Source organism: Mobula hypostoma, chromosome 22 (assembly GCF_963921235.1).
Source record: "Mobula hypostoma chromosome 22, sMobHyp1.1, whole genome shotgun sequence".
Taxonomy (NCBI): domain Eukaryota; kingdom Metazoa; phylum Chordata; class Chondrichthyes; order Myliobatiformes; family Myliobatidae; genus Mobula; species Mobula hypostoma.
In genome coordinates this window covers 58,521,367-58,543,271 of record NC_086118.1, presented here as the reverse complement: position 1 = coordinate 58,543,271, position 21,905 = coordinate 58,521,367, and the positions used below count along the sequence as shown (strand labels likewise).

The 21,905-nt window shown below is 44.6% G+C and overlaps 1 protein-coding gene across 1 annotated transcript in view; it reads left to right on the top strand.

Moving 5' to 3' along the window:
• The first annotated feature begins 3,645 nt into the window (after positions 1 to 3,645).
• The window catches only part of mbtd1 (mbt domain containing 1), a 75,472-nt gene continuing 57,212 nt past the window's right edge, over positions 3,646 to 21,905 (top strand). The window contains exons 1-4 of the mRNA XM_063030687.1: positions 3,646 to 3,822; positions 11,139 to 11,340; positions 12,561 to 12,694; positions 17,906 to 18,023. Of these exons, the coding sequence (XP_062886757.1) occupies positions 3,802 to 3,822; positions 11,139 to 11,340; positions 12,561 to 12,694; positions 17,906 to 18,023 (475 nt within the window). The 5' untranslated portion in view covers positions 3,646 to 3,801. The remainder of the gene's footprint in view (positions 3,823 to 11,138; positions 11,341 to 12,560; positions 12,695 to 17,905; positions 18,024 to 21,905) is intronic.

Sequence of the window (21,905 nt, the reverse complement as noted above, 5' to 3'; positions counted from 1 at the left end):
CATTTCTTGGTTTCTTAAACATCAGAACAACATTAGCTGTCCTCCAGCCACCTGGTACTCACTGTCGCTAAGGATGATATAAGTATCTCTGCCAGGGACCCTGCAAATTTCTGCACTTGTCTCCCACTGCATCTAAGGGAACACCTGGGGATTTATCCACCCTAATTTGCCTCAAGACAGCAAACACCTCCTCCTCTGTAATCTGCAGAGGGTCTTTGCCTCATTTCTATAGATTCTGTGTCTGTCTCCCGAGTAAATACAGATGCAAAAAAATCCATTTAATATCTCCCCCTTGTCTGCCAGAGTAACCTCATTCCTTCTCTTAGCCCTCCTGATTTCTTTTTTAAGTGTTCTCTTGTATTTCTTATACTCCATAAGCACCTCATTTGTCCCTACCTGCCTATAACTGCTATGCACCTCCTCTTTTTTTCTTAACCAGGGCCTCAATATCTCTCGAAAACCAAGGTTCCCCAAATGTGTTATCTATACCTTGTATGTGCCTGTCAGGATAAAAGGTTTGTACTCTCAAAATTTCACTTTTGAAGGCCTCCCACTTACCAAGTACACCTTTTCCAGAAAACAGCCTGTCCCAATCTACACTTGCCGGATCTTTTCTAATACCATCAAAATTCGACTTTCTCCAACTTAGAATCTCAATCCACGGACCAGAGCTATCCCTTTCCTCTTTACTTTGAAACTAATGGCAGCATCATTACTGGGTGCAAGTGTTCTCCTGCACAAGCATGTCACCTGCCCTGTCTCATTTCCTAATAGCAGATCAAGTATCGCACACTCTCTCATTGATTAAGGAAACTTTCTTGAACAAATTTGACAAATTCTATCCCATCTTGTCCTTTCACAGCATGGGAATTCCAGTCAATATGTGGAAAATTAAAATCACCTAATATAACAACCTCTTTAGGAAGAGGTACAGTCGACTGTACTTCTTCCTATAGGTGCTGCCTAACCTGCTGCGTTCACCAGCAACCTTTATGTGAGTTGCTTGAAATTCCAGCATCTGCAGATTTCCTCGTGTTTGTGTAATATAACAACCTTATATTTCTTGCGATCTCTCTACAAATTTGTTCCTCTAAATCCGCAGATTGTTGGAGGGTCTGTAATATAATATTGTTTAGAGGGAGTTTCAGTCTGTTGTCCTACGCTGGGGGAGTATGATGGGACAGAACAGCCTGTTTAGCTGTATGTCTAACCAATTATGTTTTTTTACTTTGTGTGTGTTAGAAGTGACATTAGAAAAATACAGTCACTAATATAGGTCGGCTGGTGGCGCAGTGACATCAGCGCTGGACTCTGGAGCGAAGGCTCCCAAGTTTGAACCCAGTTGGCCGCTCCCGGGCGTGCTTTCCATCGGTGCCGGGTTGAGTGTCAAACTCGCAACTCAGCCTCGTAAAAAAAAATGCTGTGAGAAGGACATGGGGGACCACTCACAGAAACTTTCCTCCAAGACAACCACTTGAAAAGTGGTCGCCGAGGCTCTGGCAGAGTATGGCACACGCAAAGAAAATATAGGGCACTGCTTGGAAGAGGATATTGTTTGCCAGTGTCAGGAAGTTGGGTTAACGTCAGCAGAGATACACAGGGTGCTTGGCCAGAGTTACAGTGTACAGTAAAGGGATCTTATTAGCAACACTGGAGATACATTTAGTAACACAGGGTGCTGGCGGGGAAGTGTTACTGAGTTACAGTGTGATAATACTGGTTTAATATCACCAGGGATACAAAGGGGAGCAGTATCACAGAAAAAGGACTTTGAAACAAGAATGGTTTCACATACTCCACAGAAACCAGTTTAGTTTATACCCATGAGACTCCCCATAACTGCTTCTCTGATTTGAAGCAACTTGACTGGAGTGGGGAGAAGATGTGATAAATTAGTGTGTTTGTCAAGAAAATCTGGTTTTACTAACGTTCGGGGAAGAAGCAGGGGTCACTCAAAACGTCCTGGTGTGACCTAGAAGTGTAAATAGATTACGTCATTTTAAAATGTAGAAGTACAGCAGAGTAGAGGTCCTTCAGCCCATGATATTGTGCTGACCCCTTAACCTACTCTAAGATCAACCTCTCCGTTCCCAACCACATCGCCTTCTATTTTTCTATACGCTATGTGCCTATTTAACAGTCTCTTAAATATTCCTAATGTATCTGCCTTTACCTCCCCCCCACCCCCGGGGGCAGGGTGTTCCACATACCCACCACTCTCTGTGTAAAGAACTTACCTCTGACATCCCCACAATACTTTCCTCAAATCACCTTAAAATTATTTCCCCTCTCATATTAGCCAAAAAAGTCTGTGGCTGTCCACTCAATCTGTGCCTCATCATCTTATACACCTCTCATCCTCCTTCAAAGCGAAAAGTCCTAGTTTGCTCAACCTTTCCTCAAAAGACATGCACTCTGATCCAGATGGCAACCTGGTAAATCTCCTCTGCACCATCTCTAAAGCTTCCACAGTTTTGCCATTTTGGGCCCCCTATCTTAGAAAGGACGCACTGATGTTGGAGAGAGTTCAGAGAAGATTTACGAGGATGATGCCTGGAATGCAGGGGCTAACATATGAGGAGCGTTTGTTGGCTGTTGGATTGTATTCATTAGAGTAAAGAAGAATGACAGGGTATCTCATAGAAACATTTTGAATCTTGAAAGGATTAGACAGAGTAGATGTGGAAAGGTTGTTTCCCTTGGTGGGTGAGTCCAGGACAAGAGGCCATAGTCTTAGAATTAGAGGGTACCCATTTAAAACAGAGATGAGGAGAATTTTTTTTAGTCAGAGGGTCGCGGATTTGTGGAATTCATTGCCACATACAGCTGTGGAGGCCCGATCATTGAGCGTGTTTAAGGAGGAGATTGACAGGTATCTAATTAGTCAGGGTATCAAGGGATATGGGGAAAAAGCCGGAAATTGGAACTAGATGGGTGAATAGTTTAGCTCATGGGGGAGCTGCGGAGCAGACTCGATGGGCCGAATGGCCTAATTCTGTTCCTTTGTCTTGTGATCTTTCCCATAATGAGGTGACCAGAAGGGTACATAATATTCTAAGCAGTGAAAAATGTGTTCTGATCAGCATCTCAGGAAGGGATGGGCGATCCTGATGTTCATTCAACACTTCTCTCTCAACCAACACTTCCAAAAACAAATCTTTAAACTAATGACATCTCACAGTGCCAAACAAGCTGCTGTCATTGGGAGGATGTAATTAAGAGTGTGGCCATCGTTCTCATCAAAAATTCAAAGAAACTACTTAGGTTTGGAACAGATGGAGAATCAGGGTAGGTGTTTCAGGTTTCTGATGAATGCCCTTGCAGGAAAACACCATCCAAGTCATGCTCTCGGGAAGGTGCTGTGTGAAAATAATAAACCCATTTACTGTGATTGCTGGGACATGTCTTGCACGCAGTTTACCAAAGGACTCGACTTTTTTGCCGCGCTACAGAACACGGGGCTCCAGACACGCACACTCACAGCTCTGAGACCTTTTCCACGTCTGGAGAATGTGACCGGCGCTCTCCAAATGCACGTCCCGCTAGGCAACGGCGAACCTGCAAACCGCGCATGCGCGCGACCTCCGCCGAGTTAAAACCCCGACCACGTGACCCGAGGCGGCGGGGGGAAGGGGGCGTGGCGGAAGGTCGCGCATGCGCAGCGGGCGGAAGCTATGCTAATTTTGTTGATATTCCGCAGAGGAGTTTTTGGAAAGAAACTGCCGGGGCGAGAGGCGGCGGCGGCGGCCGAGGCAGCAGGCGAGTGGCGGGGCCCGTGGCCCGCGCACACACCGCCGCTCCATGGAGAACGCGCGCGATCTGGTGAGTGCGGCACCTCGGGCCTGCTGCTGGTGCCCGGCCTCTTTGTTGTGGCGGCCGGGGCCTGCTGCAGGCCTCGGGCTCTGCGGGGAGCCGAGCCGAACTGGAGGCGGCACTCCTGCTCAGGGAGCTGAGGACGGGGGCGGTCTCTCGTCAGCGTCCCCGCTGGGGGAGTGGTGGGGGGTATGGAAGACCGGTTCTGTCCTCTCACTGCAGTGAATGCAGACCCACTGCCCCTCAACCGCAGCCCGCTGGGAGAGAGGGAGCTCGGGCTGTAGGTCACTGTGGTCTGGGTCTTATAGGGCCCAGTCCTCCTCCCTGGACACTGTGGCTCTCCCTCCCCTCCCGCCACCCAACACACCGTCTATCCTCCACACACCTTACTCCGGTCTGTACTCCTGCCCCTCCCCTCTGCTCCGCCCCCGTACATTCCCCCGATAAACCTCTCACGGGTTCTGTTCCCCAACTCCTCTCCACCGTCCGCCGGCTGTCCCTTGGTTATATACCCCACTGTCTGTTTCATACATTACGCCTCCCCCCACCCCGACCCCCCAGTCTTGGTTGCATCCATCACCCATGCCTGCTCTTGTTAAGACACTTTGAGTTGACTTTTGACAGACAGAATTTATGAAGATTGGGGCTGGTTGAACATTGAAATGATTGATTGGTTTATTGATCAGAAACTTTGTTTACTGTTATGAGGAAGATGGGTTACAGTTCATGTTGCTTCACTGACTCACGAGTTGTGTGACCCATGCCAAAAGTCGTTTGATGTGAGAAACAGGAGGGGAGGTGTTTTCACCAGAAAATATAAAAACAGAATTAGGCCTTTTGGCTCATCAAGTTTGCTCTATTTCATCATGGTTGATCCATTTCCGTCTCATTCCTGATTTCCTGCCTTCTCCCCATAACCTTTCGTGCACTGACTAATCACGAACCTATCAACCTCTGCCTTAAGTATACCTAATGACTTGCTGCCTGACAAGGATGAGGGAATGGGGTAAAGAATAAAGAACAACTCACCCCAACTCCCTCTCAGTGACATTGAACATTTTATCTTGACATATATTTATCCAGTTCTTGCTTGAAGGCCACACTACACCCTATCTCAATCACACTTCAGTACAGTGCATTCCATGTTCCAGCCACACACTGTCTTTCACAAAGAAAGTGGTCATATCACTTTAAAATATTTTTCTTATTCCTGACCCTCCAGTACAGGGGTTCCCAATTTTTTTCACGCCATGGACCACTACCATTAACGGCGGAGTTTGTGGACCCCAGGTTGGGAACCCCTGCTCTGGTCCTTGACCATGCCATCGACAGAGTCAGGCTGATTATTACTGACAAATGTGACACTTGTTGTTTTGCAGCAGCAGTACAGTGCAAAATGTAAAAAGCTACGATAAGTTACAATACGAAATATAAAAAAAAATAAGTTATGCAAAATGGTTAGGTAGTGTTCATGGTCTGTTCAGAAATCTGGTGATGGAGAAGAAAAAGCTGTTCCTAAAATATTGAGTGTGTATCTTTAGGCTCCTGTACCTCATTGATGGTAGCAATGAGAAGAAAGCATGCCCTGGGTGGTGAGAAATAGCCTCTGACCAAGTAACCTGTCCTGACCCCTCATCACTTCATATATTTCCATCAGACCTTCATTCTCCTCCAAAGAAAACAGTCTCTGCTCTTCTCATCGATGTTTCTAACAATGTTCCTCAATGCAGGAACAATTCTTGGTCCTGTCCAGTGATTCCACATCCTTTAAGTAATAAAACTAGATTTGAATTTGTTTACTGTTAACCTGTGCTGGTTTTCTACAAAGATTAGATTTTTTAATCAATAGTCACGCTTATTGCTTTATTAACCATTTCTTCAACCTACTCTGTCACTTTCAATGACGTGCACCTATATTCCTAATGCTGTTCACTTGTGCACCCCTTTTAAAACAGTATCCTTTATTCTGTATGGCATATAGTGCCCTGATCATCTTTTGTCAGGGGATTGCATTCAAGAGCCGCGAGGTAATATTGCAGCTCTATAAAGCCCTGGTTAGACCACACTCAAGAGTATGCTGTTCACTTCTGGTTGCCTCAGTCTCGGAAGTACGTGGAAGCTTTAGAGAGGGTGCAGAGAAGATTTATCAGGATGCTGCCTGGGTTAAAGGGCATGTCTTATGAGGACAGGTTGAATGAGCCTGGGATTTTCTGTTTGGAGCGAAGGAGGATGAGAGGTGACTTGTTAGAGGTGTACAAGATGATAGGAGATATGGATTGAGCGGACAGACTTTTTCCCAGGGTGGAAATGGCTCATGCAAATTTTAAGGCGATTTGAGGAAAGTATAAAGGGGGAATATCAGGGCAAAGTTTTTTTTAATACGGACAGTAGTGAGTGCGTAGAATGTCCTTCCAGAAGGCAATACGTTAGGGGCATTAAAAAACCTTGTAAGGCACATGGAGGAAGGAAAAATGGAGTGGTATTTGGGAGGGGAGGGTTAGATTGATTCTGGTGTAGGTTAAAGAGTTGGCACAACATTGTGGGCTGTACTGTTCTATGTTCGATATTGCCTGCAACATAGTTTCTGTTTCCCCCTTCTGCCCTGAATCTTCCCATTGTATCAGCCTGTTTCTATCCTTCTGCAAGTTAGCACAGTTCTTTGTGCGGATGCCAACGTTGGCGGATTCTGTGTTGTCCACAAATTCAGAAATTGTGGCTTGTATCACTCAACCCGGATCATTAATATTGATCATGAAAAGAGAAGGCTATCAAATGAATCCCTGGGGAATGCCACAACTCACCTTCTGCCAGTCTGCAAAGCAGCTATTGACAACATCCTCTGAGGCTGCCTGTTGGTTGTGGTTAACCATGGCTATTACATCCTAGCTGTCTACGTGTAATGAAAGCTGGCATGAGTGGGTATAGCTGCAAGACAGTAGAAGTTTAAGATTAGAGTTTTCCTTCTCCTCAATGAGCTGCCAACCACAGCTGATGAGTCCCATCAGCTTGATGTGACTGGTTTTAAGGTGCCAGTATCCCATCTTTGCCCCTCCTGTCAGTAGAAATGGTTCTGCTGGGCTTAGTAGCTCAGCCACACGTGAAGGCCAGGAGCTGGACGTGGTTGTCAGAGGCTATTTGAGATGCACGCCATTGGGAGCATTTAATAGGTAGTGGGAATTTATCTCCACAGCTCTGTCTGTTGTCATTCACATATAAAGTGCATGGTAGCTAAAGCTTCATAGTTGTAAAGTATGGGGCAAAAACTGAACTAGTATCTGCCATTTCTCTGCCCGTATTTTCCTTTGAAATAATTATGAAGTCTAACCCTGTGCTCTTGGGGAACTGGTTCTTGCTGAGAAATACACCTCTGCCTCTCAAAATTACAAAATTATGAAGGGTAAAGTCAGGGTATATGCAAGTAGGCTTTCTCCACTGAGGCCGGCTGAGACTCGTACGAGGGGTCATAGGTCAATGGTGAAATGTTTAAGGGGAACCTGAGGGGAGCTTCTTCACTCAGAGGGTGGTGAGATTGTGGATGGAGCTGCCAGCAGAAGTAGTGGATGTGGGTTTGATTGCAATGTTTAAGGGAAGTTTCGATAAGTACATGGATGGGAGGGGTATGGAGGGTGATGGTCCAGGTGCAGGTGAATGGAACTAGGCAGAATAACAGTTTAGAATGTGCTAGAAGGGCCAAAGGGTCTGTTTCTGTGCTGTAGTGTAAATGGGTGAATAGAACTCGGGATTGTGATCAAACAGGTGATTTTCTAAGGCAGGACAGTCAGGGTAGGATTGAAAGTTGTTTTCATCCCAGCCTTTCTCCTGCAGTGAGTGAACAAACCACAGAAACTGAAAGAGAAAAGACCACAGGTAGAGAAGTGTTATGGGGGAACTAAAAATAGGATCAAGTTCTGGTTTTCAGCTCCTGATAAGTTTGCTGCGAAACCTGTGCTTATACGAATGTGTTATGCGGAGAGGGAAAAGAAGACTTGATAACACCTTAGATGCATTTGTGTCTTTTCCAGATGGTTGTTTTGAGTAAGATTGTGGGAAGCTTACTAAACCATTGTAGTCTTCTCCTGTTAGCATGAAAGCCCCTCCTGCTTTTAAAGTGTTGCATGCTATGGTAGTTCACCTATTGTGATGATGGGTTGAGCAGGTGAGGACTTTTCTCTCTGGAGCAAAGAAGGATGAGAGGTGATTTAATAGGGTTGTACAAAATGATAAGAGGCACAGAACGAGTGGACGGCCAGAGACTTTTTCCCAGAGTGTAAATGGGTGAAACAAGAGGGCATAATTATAAGGTACACACGCACAAAATGCTGGAGGAACTCAGCAGACCAGGCAGCATCTATGCAAAAGAGTACAGTCAATGTTTCGGGCCGAGACCCTTCATCAAGATTGGTGAAAAAAAGCTGAGGAGTCAGGATAAGAAGGTGGGGGGAGGAAGGGTGAGATAAAGGGCTGGGAAGTTGATTGGGGAAAGAAATACAGGGCCGGAGAAGGGGAAATCTGTTAAGAGAGGTCAGAAGGCCATGGAAGAAAGAAATGTGGGAGGAGCAGCAGAAGGAGGTGATGGACTGGTAAGGTGAGGGGGAAATGAGGAATGGTGAAGAGGGGGGGGCGGGCGTTACCAGAAGTTCGAGAAATCAGTGTTCATGCTCTCAGGTTGGAGGCTACTCAGATGGAATACAAGGTGTTACTCCTGCAGCCTGAGTGTGGCCTCTAGGAGAAGAATGGTCACTAGGAGACCCCACTTTTTCTGGTAGACAGAGCGTAGGTGCTCGGCGAAGTGATCTCCCAATCTGCGTCGGGTCTCACTGATATACAGGAGGCCACGTTGGGAGTACTGGATACAGTAGATGACCCCAACAGACTCACGGGTGAAGTGTCGCCTCACCTGGAAGGACTGTTTGGGGCTCTGAATGGTCGTGAGGGAGGAGCTGTAGCACTTGTTACGCTTGCAAGGATAAGTGTCGGGGGGGACAAATGGACAGGGGAGTCGCATAGGGAGTGGAAAGCAGAAATTGGGGATGAGGGAAAGATGTGTTTGGTGGTGGGATCTTGTGCTGGACGTGGAGGCTGATGGGGTGGTAGGTGAGGACAAGAGGAATCCTATCTCTGATGGGGTGGTGGGAGGATGGGGTGAGAACAGACTTGCGTGAAATGGAAGAAATGCCGTTGAGGGTAGCGTTGATGGTGGAGGAAGTGAAGCCCCTTTCTTTGAATAAGAGGATATCTCCTTTGTTCTGGAATAAAAAGCCTCATCTTGAGAGTAGATGAGAGGGAAGAATTGAGAGAAGAGGGTGGCATTTTTACATGTAACAGGGTGGGAGGAAGTATAGTCCAGGTAGATGTGAGAATTTTAAGGTGATTGGAGGAGAGCATAGGGGAGATAACAGAGGCACTAAGTTGTTTTTTACAGTGGTGGATGCTTGGAAAGTGCTGCAAGGGTGGTGGACAGGGCAGATAGAGCCCAGGAACAGGCCCCTCTGCACACAGTATTGTGCCAAACCAAATAAATTAGTCATCAAATGGCCAACTAACCTAATCCCTTCTGCCTACACAATGTCCATATCCTTCCATTTTCCTCACATTCATGTGCCTATCTAAACATCCCTAATGCATCTTGCTCCACCACCCACCACTTTTTTTTTAAAAAAAAGAGACAATTTGCCTCTCTCAGCTCCTTTAAAATTAACCTTTCTTGCCTTAAATACACGCTGTCTGGTATTAGACATTTCAACCCTGGGAAAAAGATACTGTCTGCCTATGCCTCTCATAATCTTGTAAACCTCTATCACATTACCCCTCAGCCTCGACCGCTGCAGGGAAAACAACCTCTTGTTATCGCACATGCTCTCTAATCTAGCCAGTGTCCCAGTAAACCCCTTCTGCACCCTCTCCAAAGCCTCAACATCCTTTCTATAATGGGACAACCAGAACTGTACGCCTAACTAGAGTTTTATAAAGCTGCAACATAACTTCCTAACTTTTGAATGCAGTGCCTTGGCTAATGAAGGCAAGCATGCCATATGCCTTATCAGCTTGTGCAGCTGCATTCAAGGAGCTATGAACTTGGATTCCAAGATCCCACTGCTCATCAGCACTGTTAAGGGTCTTTCCCCTGACAGTGTACTGTTGACCTACCGAGGTGCAGCAACTCACATTTACCTGGTTAAACTCCATCTGCCATTTCTCTGCCCATATCTGCAACTGATCTATATCCCTGTATTCTTTGCCAGTCTTCTACACTATCCACAACATCACCAATCTTCATATCATTTGCAAACTTACTAACCCACCCATCTACGTTTTCAATTATATCACAAACAGGAGGGGTCCCAATATAATGTAACACATATGTATAACACCACTAATCGCAGACCTCCAGCCAGAATAAGTCCCTTCGACCACCACCCTCTATCTTCTATGGGCAGATCCAATTCACCATGGATCCCATGCATCATAGTCTTCTGGATGAGCCTCCCACGAGGGACCTTGTCAAACGCCTTATTAAAATCCACGTAGACACCATCAGCAGCCTGACCTTCATTAATCATCCCCGTCACCTCATCAAAAAACTCAATCAAGTTAGTAAGACATGACTTGCCATGCTGGCTCTTCCTAATTAAGCCATGTTTTTACAAATGTTCTCCCTGAGAATTCTCTCCAGTAACTTCCCTACCATTGATGTGAGACTCACCTGTCTATAGTTTCCAAGCTTGTCCTTGGTTCCCTTGTTGAACAATGGAACAACATTAGCTATTCACTGGTCCTCCAGGACCTCGCCTATGGCTAGAGAGCACATAAAGATATTGCTCAAGGCCTCAGTGTTCTCCTCACTTGCCTCTTTCAATAACCTGGGGTATATCCGATCAGGTCCTGAGACTTGCCCACCTTAATGCCTTTTAAGAGACCCAATACTACCTCCTTCTTTACTGTGAAATGCCCTAGCATATTCATTCTCTCAGCACTGATCTCCCTATCCTCCGTGTGCTTCAAATGTAAAGTACTCATTGAAGACCCACCCCCATCCTCTGCATCTAAGCAAATGTTCCCCCCTTTATCCTTGAGTGTTCCCACCCTCTCCCTGGTTATTCTCTTGCTCCTGATGTATGTAAAGAATGTCCTGGGGGATATATTAGGGATGTTTAAGAAACTCTTGGGTATGCATGTGGATGAGGGAAAAAGAGGGCATGTGAGAGGGAAGGGTTAGGTTGATCTTGGAGCAGGTTCAAGGGTTGGCTCAACATTGTTGGCCAAAGGGTTTGTACTTTTTTATAATGTTCTACGTTGTACTGAAATGTTTCATTATCTGTCTGCAGACTGAGCACTCTCCACGGTCCGAGAGGAAGAGGAGGGATTCGTTTGGAATGTTTGACGGCTACGACAGCTGCAGCGAGGACAGCAGTAGCAGCTCCAGTTCCGATGAGAGTGAAGAAGAAGTGACCTCAATACCGGCCAGCCTACCACTTATCAAAACCAATGGACAAGTTTACACATACCCAGATGGCAAATCAGGAATGGGTCAGTCACAGGGTCCTTCTCTGGAGCTCTGGGGACAGGCAGAAGACCGCAAAGTTGCTTGGAGTTTGCTTTACAAAATAGAATTGGATTCAGCTCTTTCTTTTTGCCATGTTCCATTATAAGTCTTAGTACCCAGTCATCTAGCTTCTGAACTTCTCAGTACACACGTATGTTCTCATTTCCGACAAACACATAAAGGTCATGATCCAATCCCATTTACTTTGTGTGGAGTCTGTCTGCCTTGTGTTGAGTCAGAATAAAAGAATTAGACAAGATCTGGAACTGGAAAAATGTTGTCTTTGAAATTCCTCACTGACCACTAAGCTGTTTTTTTTTAATGCATGTCACTGTCCACTCACAAGCTGATGGCAATAGGAGGGAAGATGAACAAAATCCTGGTTGATTGTCAGCATGAGAAGTGTCCCCACTGAAACTTTGAAACTCTGCATGTACTCATTTGGAAAAAGACATTTCTGAGGCCAGCCACATGGAGAAACAGCTTTCGCTCCTTTATGAGATACATGAGGGAGCTCTAAATTAGAACAGTATAGGCCCTTCGGCCCATGATGTTGTACAACCTTTTAATCTACTCCAAGATCAATCTACCCCTTCCCTCCCACTTAGCCCTCCATTTTCTATCATCCATGTGCCTATCTAAGAGTTTCTTAAATGTTCCTAATGTATCTGTCTGTATCACCACCTCTGGCAAGGTGTTCTAGGCACCCAGTGCTCTCTGTAAAGAACCTACCTCTGATATCCCTTTTGTATCTTCTTACAATTATGTTAAAATTATGCCCTCTTGTATTGGCCATTACCATCCTGGACAAAGGCTGTCCACTCCATCTATGCCTTTTTATCATTGCATAAATCTCTGTCAAGCCAGAATAAGAAGGTGGGGGGAGGTGAAGTCCAAGCTGGCAGGTAATCGGTGAGACCAGGTGAGGCGAAGGCGGGTGGCTGAGGGAGGGATGCTGAACTGAGAAGCCCATGTCAATGTGGAGGCCTTTCGTGATTGCTCTGGCTGTAACTTATTCACCAGTAGTACTATTTGCAACTCTGAAGCCTTGGTCCTGAATTAAAAGAACAGTTTTCTGGCCAAGGTGTTGCCTCACCCAGCATGTGCTGCTTTGTAAAACCGCTAATTTGTGATGTAGGAACAGAGTGAATGTACAGAGCAACTGTGGCCTCTTGTCATCATAGTTTCTTTTTGATTTCTCCAGCCACCTGTGAGATGTGTGGAATGGTTGGAGTGAGAGATGCTTTCTATTCCAAGACCAAACGATTCTGCAGTGTTTCCTGCTCTAGAAGCTACTCGTCCAATTCAAAAAAAGCCAGCATTTTAGCTCGACTTCAGGTAATTTTTGTAATTACAATATATAACATAGTGTAGATTTACATGTGTGTGTGATGGTATTCACTCCATGTATATCCAGCAATTTCAATTACATCAACATTTGTCACATGAATAAGAGCCAGACTTCTACAAATACAATGATCTTTCTGAAATGTATACATTCCCAGGCAGGTCGGAAGTTCTCAGATGTTCTCCCCACTTCCGTGTGGCATTGTGATCTAACTTTACATAAAGGTTTATAATGGCTATAATTGTGGTTTTTGTTAGCAAAACCATCCTACTGATTATAGTTTAAAATAACATAGAAACATAGAAAATAGGTGCAGGAGTAGGCCATTCGGCCCTTCGAGCCTGCACCGCCATTTATTATGATCATGGCTGATCATCCAACTCAGAACCCAGCCTTCCCTCCATACCCCCTGACCCCTGTAGCCACAAGGGCCATATCTAACTTCCTTTTAAACATAGCTAATGAACTGGCCTCAACAGTTTGCTGTGGCAGAGAATTCCACAGATTCACCACTCTCTGTGTGAAGAAGTTTTTCCTAACCTCGGTCCTAAAAGGCTTCCCCTCTATCCTCAAACTGTGACCCCTCGTTCTAGACCTCCCCAACATCGGGAACAATCTTCCCGCATCTAGCCTGTCCAATCCCTTTAGGATCTTATACGTTTCAATCAGATCCCCCCTCAATCTTCTAAATTCCAACGAGTACAAGCCCAGTTCATCCAGTCTTTCTTCATATGAAAGACCTGCCATCCCAGGAATCAATCTGGTGAACCTTCTTTGTACTCCCTCTATGGCAAAGATGTCTTTCCTCAGATTAGGGGACCAAAACTGCACACAATACTCCAGGTGTGGTCTCACCAAGGCCTTGTACAACTGCAGTAGTACCTCCCTGCTCCTGTACTCGAATCCTCTCGCTATAAATGCCAGCATACCGTTCGCCTTTTTCACCGCCTGCTGTACCTGCATGCCCACTTTCAATGACTGGTGTATAATGACACCCAGGTCTCGTTGCACCTCCCCTTTTCCTAATCGGCCACCATTCAGATAATAATCTGTTTTCCTATTTTTGCCACCAAAGTGGATAACTTCACATTTATCCACATTAAATTGCATCTGCCATGAGTTTGCCCACTCACCCAACCTATCCAAGTCACCCTGCATCCTCTTAGCATCCTCCTCACTGCTAACACTGCCACCCAGCTTCGTGTCATCCGCAAACTTGGAGATGCTGCATTTAATTCCCTCATCCAAGTCATTAATATATATTGTAAACAACTGGGGTCCCAGCACTGAGCCTTGCGGTACCCCACTAGTCACCGCCTGCCATTCTGAAAAGGTCCCGTTTATTCCCACTCTTTGCTTCCTGTCTGCTAACCAATTCTCCACCCACACCAATACCTTACCCCCAATACCGTGTGCTTTAAGTTTGCACACTAATCTCCTGTGTGGGACCTTGTCAAAAGCCTTTTGAAAATCCAAATATACCACATCCACTGGTTCTCCCCTATCCACTCTACTAGTTACATCCTCAAAAAATTCTATGAGATTCGTCAGACATGATTTTCCTTTCACAAATCCATGCTGACTTTGTCCGATCATTTCACCGCTTTCCAAATGTGCTGTTATCACATCCTTGATAACTGACTCCAGCAGTTTCCCCACCACCGACGTTAGGCTAACCGGCCTATAATTCCCCAGTTTCTCTCTCCCTCCTTTTTTAAAAAGTGGGGTTACATTAGCCACCCTCCAATCCTCAGGAACTAGTCCAGAATCTAACGAGTTTTGAAAAATTATCACTAATGCATCCACTATTTCTTGGGCCACTTCCTTAAGCACTCTGGGATGCAGACCATCTGGCCCTGGGGATTTGAAACATGTAATTGTTTCCTGAGATGGTAATCATCACTTATAAATAACCTATACTCGTTAGTGTATGGGGTGCCCAGGGAGGGGTAGCATCTCTGGTGAAGGGACTTGTCGTGCCCATTCTGGGGCAGCTCCCTCATCTTTGGTCCCCTCTGGACACTCAGTTCTCACCTGCAGCTCCAAGTAGCTGTTTGCCTGTGAGAGCAGCCACGCCCCGGTGCACTGCTTTGACAAGCGGTCTAAAGCTGGTGAGGGCAGCTAGCAGGCCTTATGCCCCGGTGAGATGGGAATATGCCTGTCCTAGCATACAAAGTCAGCTCTGGTGGACCGGGTGGGTGAGATCCATTGGCCAGGAAGGCTGTTCAGCAAAGCATTGTGGAGAGCGAAGGGTATGACAAGGCACAGAAGTCGTCATGGTCATCCACTGCAACCAAGGAAGACTCCAGTTTGTGATGCTTGTTTGTACCACTGGAACTGGACTTGCAAAGTGAAGAGAGTGGAACTGTACCAGTGCCACTGCCACTGCTTTTCCACTTTAAAAGCTCTCTGGTTATCATTGGATATGGTGGCCATATTTTTTTTAGAACATCAGTCATGGAACTCCTAAGACAGCTTTGCTTAGTTTACGATTGCGACAGGAAGTGATTGTTCAAAGTAAACTTATTATCAAAGTACATGTGTGTCAGCATATACTACCCTGAGATTTGTTTTCAATAACCATAATAGAGTCAATGAAAGATTGCACCAACCAGGCATTCGGCCAGTCTGCAAAAGACCACAATTGTGCAAATACAAAAAGAAAGTAATAATAATAAATAAATAAAAACACAATAAATATCAAAAACATGAGATGAAGAGACCTTGAAAGTGAACCTGTTGGAATTCTTTGTGGAGATTACAATTAGGATAGATAAAGGGGATGCAGTGGACGTTGTATATGCGGGTTTTCAGAAGGCCTGTGACAAGGTGCCACACGTGAGGCTGCTTACCAAGATAAGAGCCCATGGTATTACAGGAAAGTTGCTAGCATGGCTAGAGCGTTGACTGATCAGTAGGAGGCAACGAGTGGGAATAAAAAGATCCTTTTCTGGTTGGCTGCCAGTAACTAGTGGTGTTCTGCAGGGGTCAGTGTTGTGACCGCTTTTTTTAATGTTGTATATCAATGATTTAGATGATGGAATAGATGTCTTTGTTGCAAAGTTTGCAGATCATGCAAAGATTGGTGGAGGGGCAGGTAGTGTTGAGGAAGCAGGAAGGCTGCAGAAGGAGAATGGGTAAGAAAGCAGCAAATGAAATACATGGTCATGCACTTTGGTAGAAGAAATAAATGTGCAGACTATTTTCTAAATGGGGAGAAAATCCAAAAATCTGAGATGCAAAGGGACTTGGGAATCCTTGTGCAGAACATCCTAAAGGTTAACTTGCAGATTGAGTTGGTGGTGAGGAAAGCAAATGCAACATTAGCATTCATTTCAAAAGGTCTAGAATATAAGAGCAGGGATGTGATGCTGTCGCTTTATAAGGCTAGCGGAGCAATTTTTTTTAGCCAGAGGGTGGTGAATTTGTGGAGTTTGTTACTATAGCCAGCTGTGAAGACGAGGTCGTTGGGTATACTTAAGGCAGAGATTAATGGGTTCTTGATTGGCCGAGGATCAAAGGTTACAGGGAGAAGGCTGGTGAGTGGGGCTGAGGAGGAGAAAAGGATCAGCCATGATTGAATGGTGGAACAGACTCAATGGGCCAAATAGCCTAATTCTTCTCCTATGTCTTATGGTCTTACGAAGTCCATAGGTTGTGGGAATAGTTCAGTGATGGGGTAAGTGAAGTTGAATGAATTATCCCCTTTGGTTCAAGAGGCTGATGGTTGAGGGGTAATACTGTTCCTGAATCTGGTGGTGAGAGTCGTGAGGCTCCTGGACCACCTTCCTGATGCCAGCAGTGAGAAGAGAGCGTGGCTCGGGTGGTGCTGGTCTTTAATGGTTGACCATGTGTCTCACAATTTAGTGCCATGTCTATTGTGGACAGTTTTTTTTTATAAGATATCCACAAAGATTTATTATTCAATAATAGCCACACAGATTTTACTTTTAGATTTTCTCTCTGAAATTAGGGAATTCTTCCTTCCCTTGCCTAAAGCACAGTCTGAGCAATAACTATTTATTAATTAAAAATTACAATAGTCAATGATCTTCTGCCAGCTTCTCAATTTGTCTCCTCATCTGTATAACTCCAAAACTCCTATGTGAGGACTAGGTGACATTTACTTGGGGCTTGTGTAGTTCATTACAGGGCAAGTGTGATTTCTGCCAACAGTTGGTCTACAATTTAAAATGATAGAATCTGTCCCCGTTGAGTACATTTTTAATCTGGGTTGTTCTGGGGCAGATATTGCATCTGTCTTGCGTGGAAAGAGTGGAAAAGCTGGGCTTGTGTCGGGTTCAGTTCACAGGCAATTTGATCCAGATGGGTGTGGAGAGGATATTTCCTCGTGTAGGAGAATCAAGAACCAGTGATCACATTTAAAATACTGGGTTGTCCAAGTAGGATGGTTATGGTGCTTATTTTTCCTTCTCTAAAGGTGGCAGATCTGTGAAACTCTCTTCAAATTGTGGCGAAAACAGATCCTTTTTGTATATTTTTTGTATATAGATGTGGATAGATTTCGGATAAGCAGGTGGAAGATCAGTAGATTTGATCAGCCAAGATTGTCGTTATTGGTTGTTTTGGTAGACAGACAATATCTCTCACAATATTCAAAAACTACAGCAAACTTTCAGGTCTCAGCTGAAAAGGTCACTGGCTGCAATCTATGATCACCATACAACTTGTACATGTGCAAGATAAAGAAGCAAGGCTACCCACCCAGCAAACTGCCTTTTCCAAAAACATCATTCTGGAAAGTGCTAGAGAGCTGTTAAAACAAAAATTTCACCATGTTAAAAGATTCTTCCCAGGCAGTTAATCTGATCAACCGTTCAGATTAGATTCCTTATCGCCCCCCCCCCAACTCTGTTACCCCTGTCAGTGCACTGCACTGTAAACTACTGTTTATAATGCCATTTACAATACCGTTTACATTGTAAATCCATGCTCACATCTTATTCCATATCTATAACCACTAACTTTATTTTTAGATAGCTTTTTCTTTTTTTATATATAATCATTGAATGTTGTTGATTTTATTGTATGTTGTTCCCTGACCAACACACCACAGTAAATTCCTAGTATTTATGGGAGGTAAAGTTGATCCTTGACTGAATTAACTGCTGGAGCCGGCCCACTCTACCTCCTAATTGATGTGTTCACGTTACTCACTCTTGCTTTCCTCTCCTGAACAGGGAAAACCTCCAACAAAGAAAGCAAAAGTTTTACAGAAACAGCCACTGGTGGCCAAGCTTGCAGCCTATGCACAGTACCAGGCAAGCCTACAACAGAATCAAACAAAGAGTAAAGCAGGTAAAATGTCATCTCTGGGACCTCGTGCAGCTCTGAGAACTTAATGGGTCAGAGCAGAACATTGTGATATAGAATATAGAAATCTACAGCAAATTACAGGCCCTTGGGCCCACAATGTAGTGCTAACCATGTAACCTACTCTAGAAACTGCCTAGAATTTCCCTCGTGCATAGCCCTCTATTTTCCTAAGCTCCACGTACCTATCTAAGAGTCTATTAAAACACCCTAGTGTATCTGCCTCTACCACCATCACTGACAGTGCATTCCATGCACCCACCACTGTCTGTGAAAAACTTACCTCTGAAACAATTTTCCACTTGATTATTCTATTCCATGCATGTTCTCGATTTGAGTACTAGTCTCTTGCATAGTATTGATAGGAGATATTAGGTCAGCATTATAAATAGTTTTTACATAGAACACAGAACAGTACAGGCCCTTCAGCCTACAATATTGTGCCAATCTTTTAACCAAGATCAATCTAACCCTTCTCTCTGACAGAACCCTTCATTTTTCTATCATCCGTGTGCCTATCTAAGAGTCCCTTAAATGCCTTTAATGTATCTGCCTTTACCATCGCCCCAGGTAGCGGATTCCAGACACCCACCACTCTGTGTTTTATATTTAGAAAAACAACTTGCCTCTCACATCTCCTCTGAATCTCCCCTCTCTCACCTTAAATGCATGCCCTCTGGTATTTGACATTTCTACCCTAGGAAACACATACTCCCTGTTTACTCTATTTACACCTCTCATAATCTTATAAATCTCTATCATATCTCCTGTCAGCTTCCACCACTCCAGAGAAAGCAACTCAAGTTTGTCCAACATCTTGTTATAGCACACGCCCTGTATTCCAGGCAGCATTCTAGCAAACCTTTCTGTACCCTCTAAACCCTCACCATAATGCGACAACCAGAACTGTATGCAATACTCCAGAAGCAGCCTAATTAGAGTTTTATAAAGTTGCAAAATAACTTAGAACTCAATGTCTTGACTAATGTCTTGACGAGCATGACATATGCCTTTTTAACCAGCCTATCAAGCTGTGCAACCACTTTCAGGGAGCTATGAAGTTAGATCCCAAGATCCCTCTGCTTATCAGCACTTAAGAATCTTGCCCTTAACAGTGTGCTGTCTCTTCACATTTGACCTACCAAGGTGCAACACTCCTCGTTTAACTGGATAAACTCCACCTGCCATTTCTCTGCCCGTATTCTGCTGTATGCTTTGCCAGTCATCTATGCTATCCACAACACCATTAATCTTCGCAACACTGCATCTGCAGATTTTCTCGTGTTTGTGAGTCTACCACCGATCTTCATATCTGCAAACTTACTAACCTACCCATCTACATTTTCATCCAGGTCATTTATATACATCACAAACAGCAGAGGTTCCAGCACAGATCCCTGCATAACGCTACTAATCACAGACCTACAGCTAGAATAAGTCCCTTCAACCAACACCTCTGTCTTCTATGGACAAGCCAGTTCTGAATCTAAATGGCCAATTCACCGTGGATCCCCTGTGTCTTAATCTTCTGAATGAGCCTCTCATGAGGGACCTTGTCAAATACCTTACTAAAGTCCATGTCGACAACATCATTCAACATTCCCCCTGGTCAAAGAACTCAATCAAGTTAGTTAGACACGATTTGCCTCACACAAAGCCATGCTGGCGCTCCCTAATTAGGCCAAGGTTTTCCAAATGCTCATAAATCCTAGCCCCAAGAATTCTTTCCAGTAACTTTCCTGCCACTGACGTGAGACTCACTGGTCTATAGTTTGCAGGATTGTCCCTGGTTCCTTTCTTGAAGAATGGAACAACATTAGCTACTTGCCAGTCCTCCGGGCCTTGCCTGTGGCTGGAGAGGACACAAAAATATTAGTCAAGGCCCCAGCAATCTTTTCTCTTGCCCTTCTCAATAACCTAAGGTACATCCCATCAGGCCCTTGGGACTTATCCATCTTAATGCTCTTTAAGAGACCTGTCACAACTTCCTCATTTACTCTGAAATGCCCTAGCATATTTATACTCTCAGCACTGATTTCCCTATCTTCCACGTCTCTCCTTGGTAAATACTGATGTAAAGTATTCATTAAGGGCCTCATTCACATCCTCCACATCCAAGCAAATGTTCCCCCTTTATCCTTGAGTGGTCTTATCCTTTCCCTAGTTATCACCTTGCCCTTGATGTATATATGAAACACCTTGGAATTCCTTTAATCCTACTTGCTAAGGACTTTCCATGACCCCTTCTGGCTTTTCTAATTCCTTTCTTGAGTTCTTTTGTGGCCTCCTTGTATCCCTTAAAGGCTCTGATTGATTCTAGCTTCCCAAGGTTCACATACTTATCCTTTTTCTTTTTGACAAATTTCATCACCTTCCTTGATATCCAAGGTTTTCTTATCTTGCCATCCTTGTCATCCTTCTGACAGGAGCCTGCCTGTCCTGTACTCTGTGCATTGGTCTTTAAACACCCCCGGAATGTCGGATGAGAATTTGCCCAAAAGCAGCCCCTTGTTTTGTGATGTCTCAAAAGATGAAAAATATTTTTGACCTATTCATGCCCTGAATGTCAGACTTCTGAATGTTTCAGTGAGGTCACTCTCATTCTTCTAAATACAAGTTGTTATAGGACCAGTCTTTATATTTTCTCAAATGACATCCCAGGGGTCAGTCAAATGAGCTTTTATTGCAAGTATAACCTTGTTTGGGCAGGAAGTCTAGCCTTGTTATTCCAGTTGCTCACGTACCACAGCTCAAAATAATTGGAGGAAAATGACCACCTTCATATAGTACTTTGACTCGCTGTTGCAGTTAAGGCCAATGTATCATTTGCTTTCCAGTTGCTTGCTGTGTTAACATGTAAAATAGATTCTTCTGAACACTAATATATTTCAACCTCTCATCATTTACAACAAAAACCTTCCATTCTACTTTTTTCATGTTTTTTTTACATTATGTTCCATGTATATCCATACTGTCTCTGTATTCTCCATCCAGCCCACACTATCAAGAAGCTTTGCATCATCACCAGACTTTGAGATAGATTTTAGATTTATTTATCATGTGTACATGGAAACATACAGTGAAGTATATCATTTATTTATTTAGCAATATAGCATGGAGTGGGTCCTTCTGGTTCTTCAAGCCATACTGCCCAGCAAACCAAAATTTGACCCTAACCTAATCACAGGACAATTTACAATAACCAATTACTCTACTCGTTGTGACTTTGAACTGTGGGAGGAAACCAGAGGACCCAGGAAGAAAAACCATTCATTCCACGGGGAAGATTTACAGACTTCTTACACAGGATGCTGGGATTGAACTCTGAACTCTGACTGCCCTGGGCGGTGAAGGCGTGGTGCTGACTGCCCCGGGGGTGGGGGGTGATGGCACGGCACAGTGCGGTGCTCTCTGACTGCCCCGGGGAGTGAAGTTGCGGTGCTGACTGCCCTGGGGGGGGGGGGTGACAGCGCGGCACAGCGCGGCGCTCTCTGACTGACCTGGGGGGTGACGGGTGGTGATGGCTAAGTAATCAACAACTAACACAATCAAATGTACTGGTTGTCTATATTAACAACTAACACACCAGGGGATGTGCTGTGGACAGCCCGTAATTGTGACCACACTTTCTGGCATCAACATGGTGTATTACTTGGTCGTCTTCTCTGGATCATTGCAGCAGATTGATACTTGCTTTCCAGCCATTCACAGTTCCTTTCACAATCACTGTTCACAGTTCACAGCTCTAGCTGTGAAATAACTTGTGTATTCCTCCTGCTTCTTCCTCTGTGAACCAATCCTCAGTCCTGGCCAAACTGTTCACCCCAGTCCAAGTGCTCTTGAGTTTGGACAGCTTCTAAGAGTCCA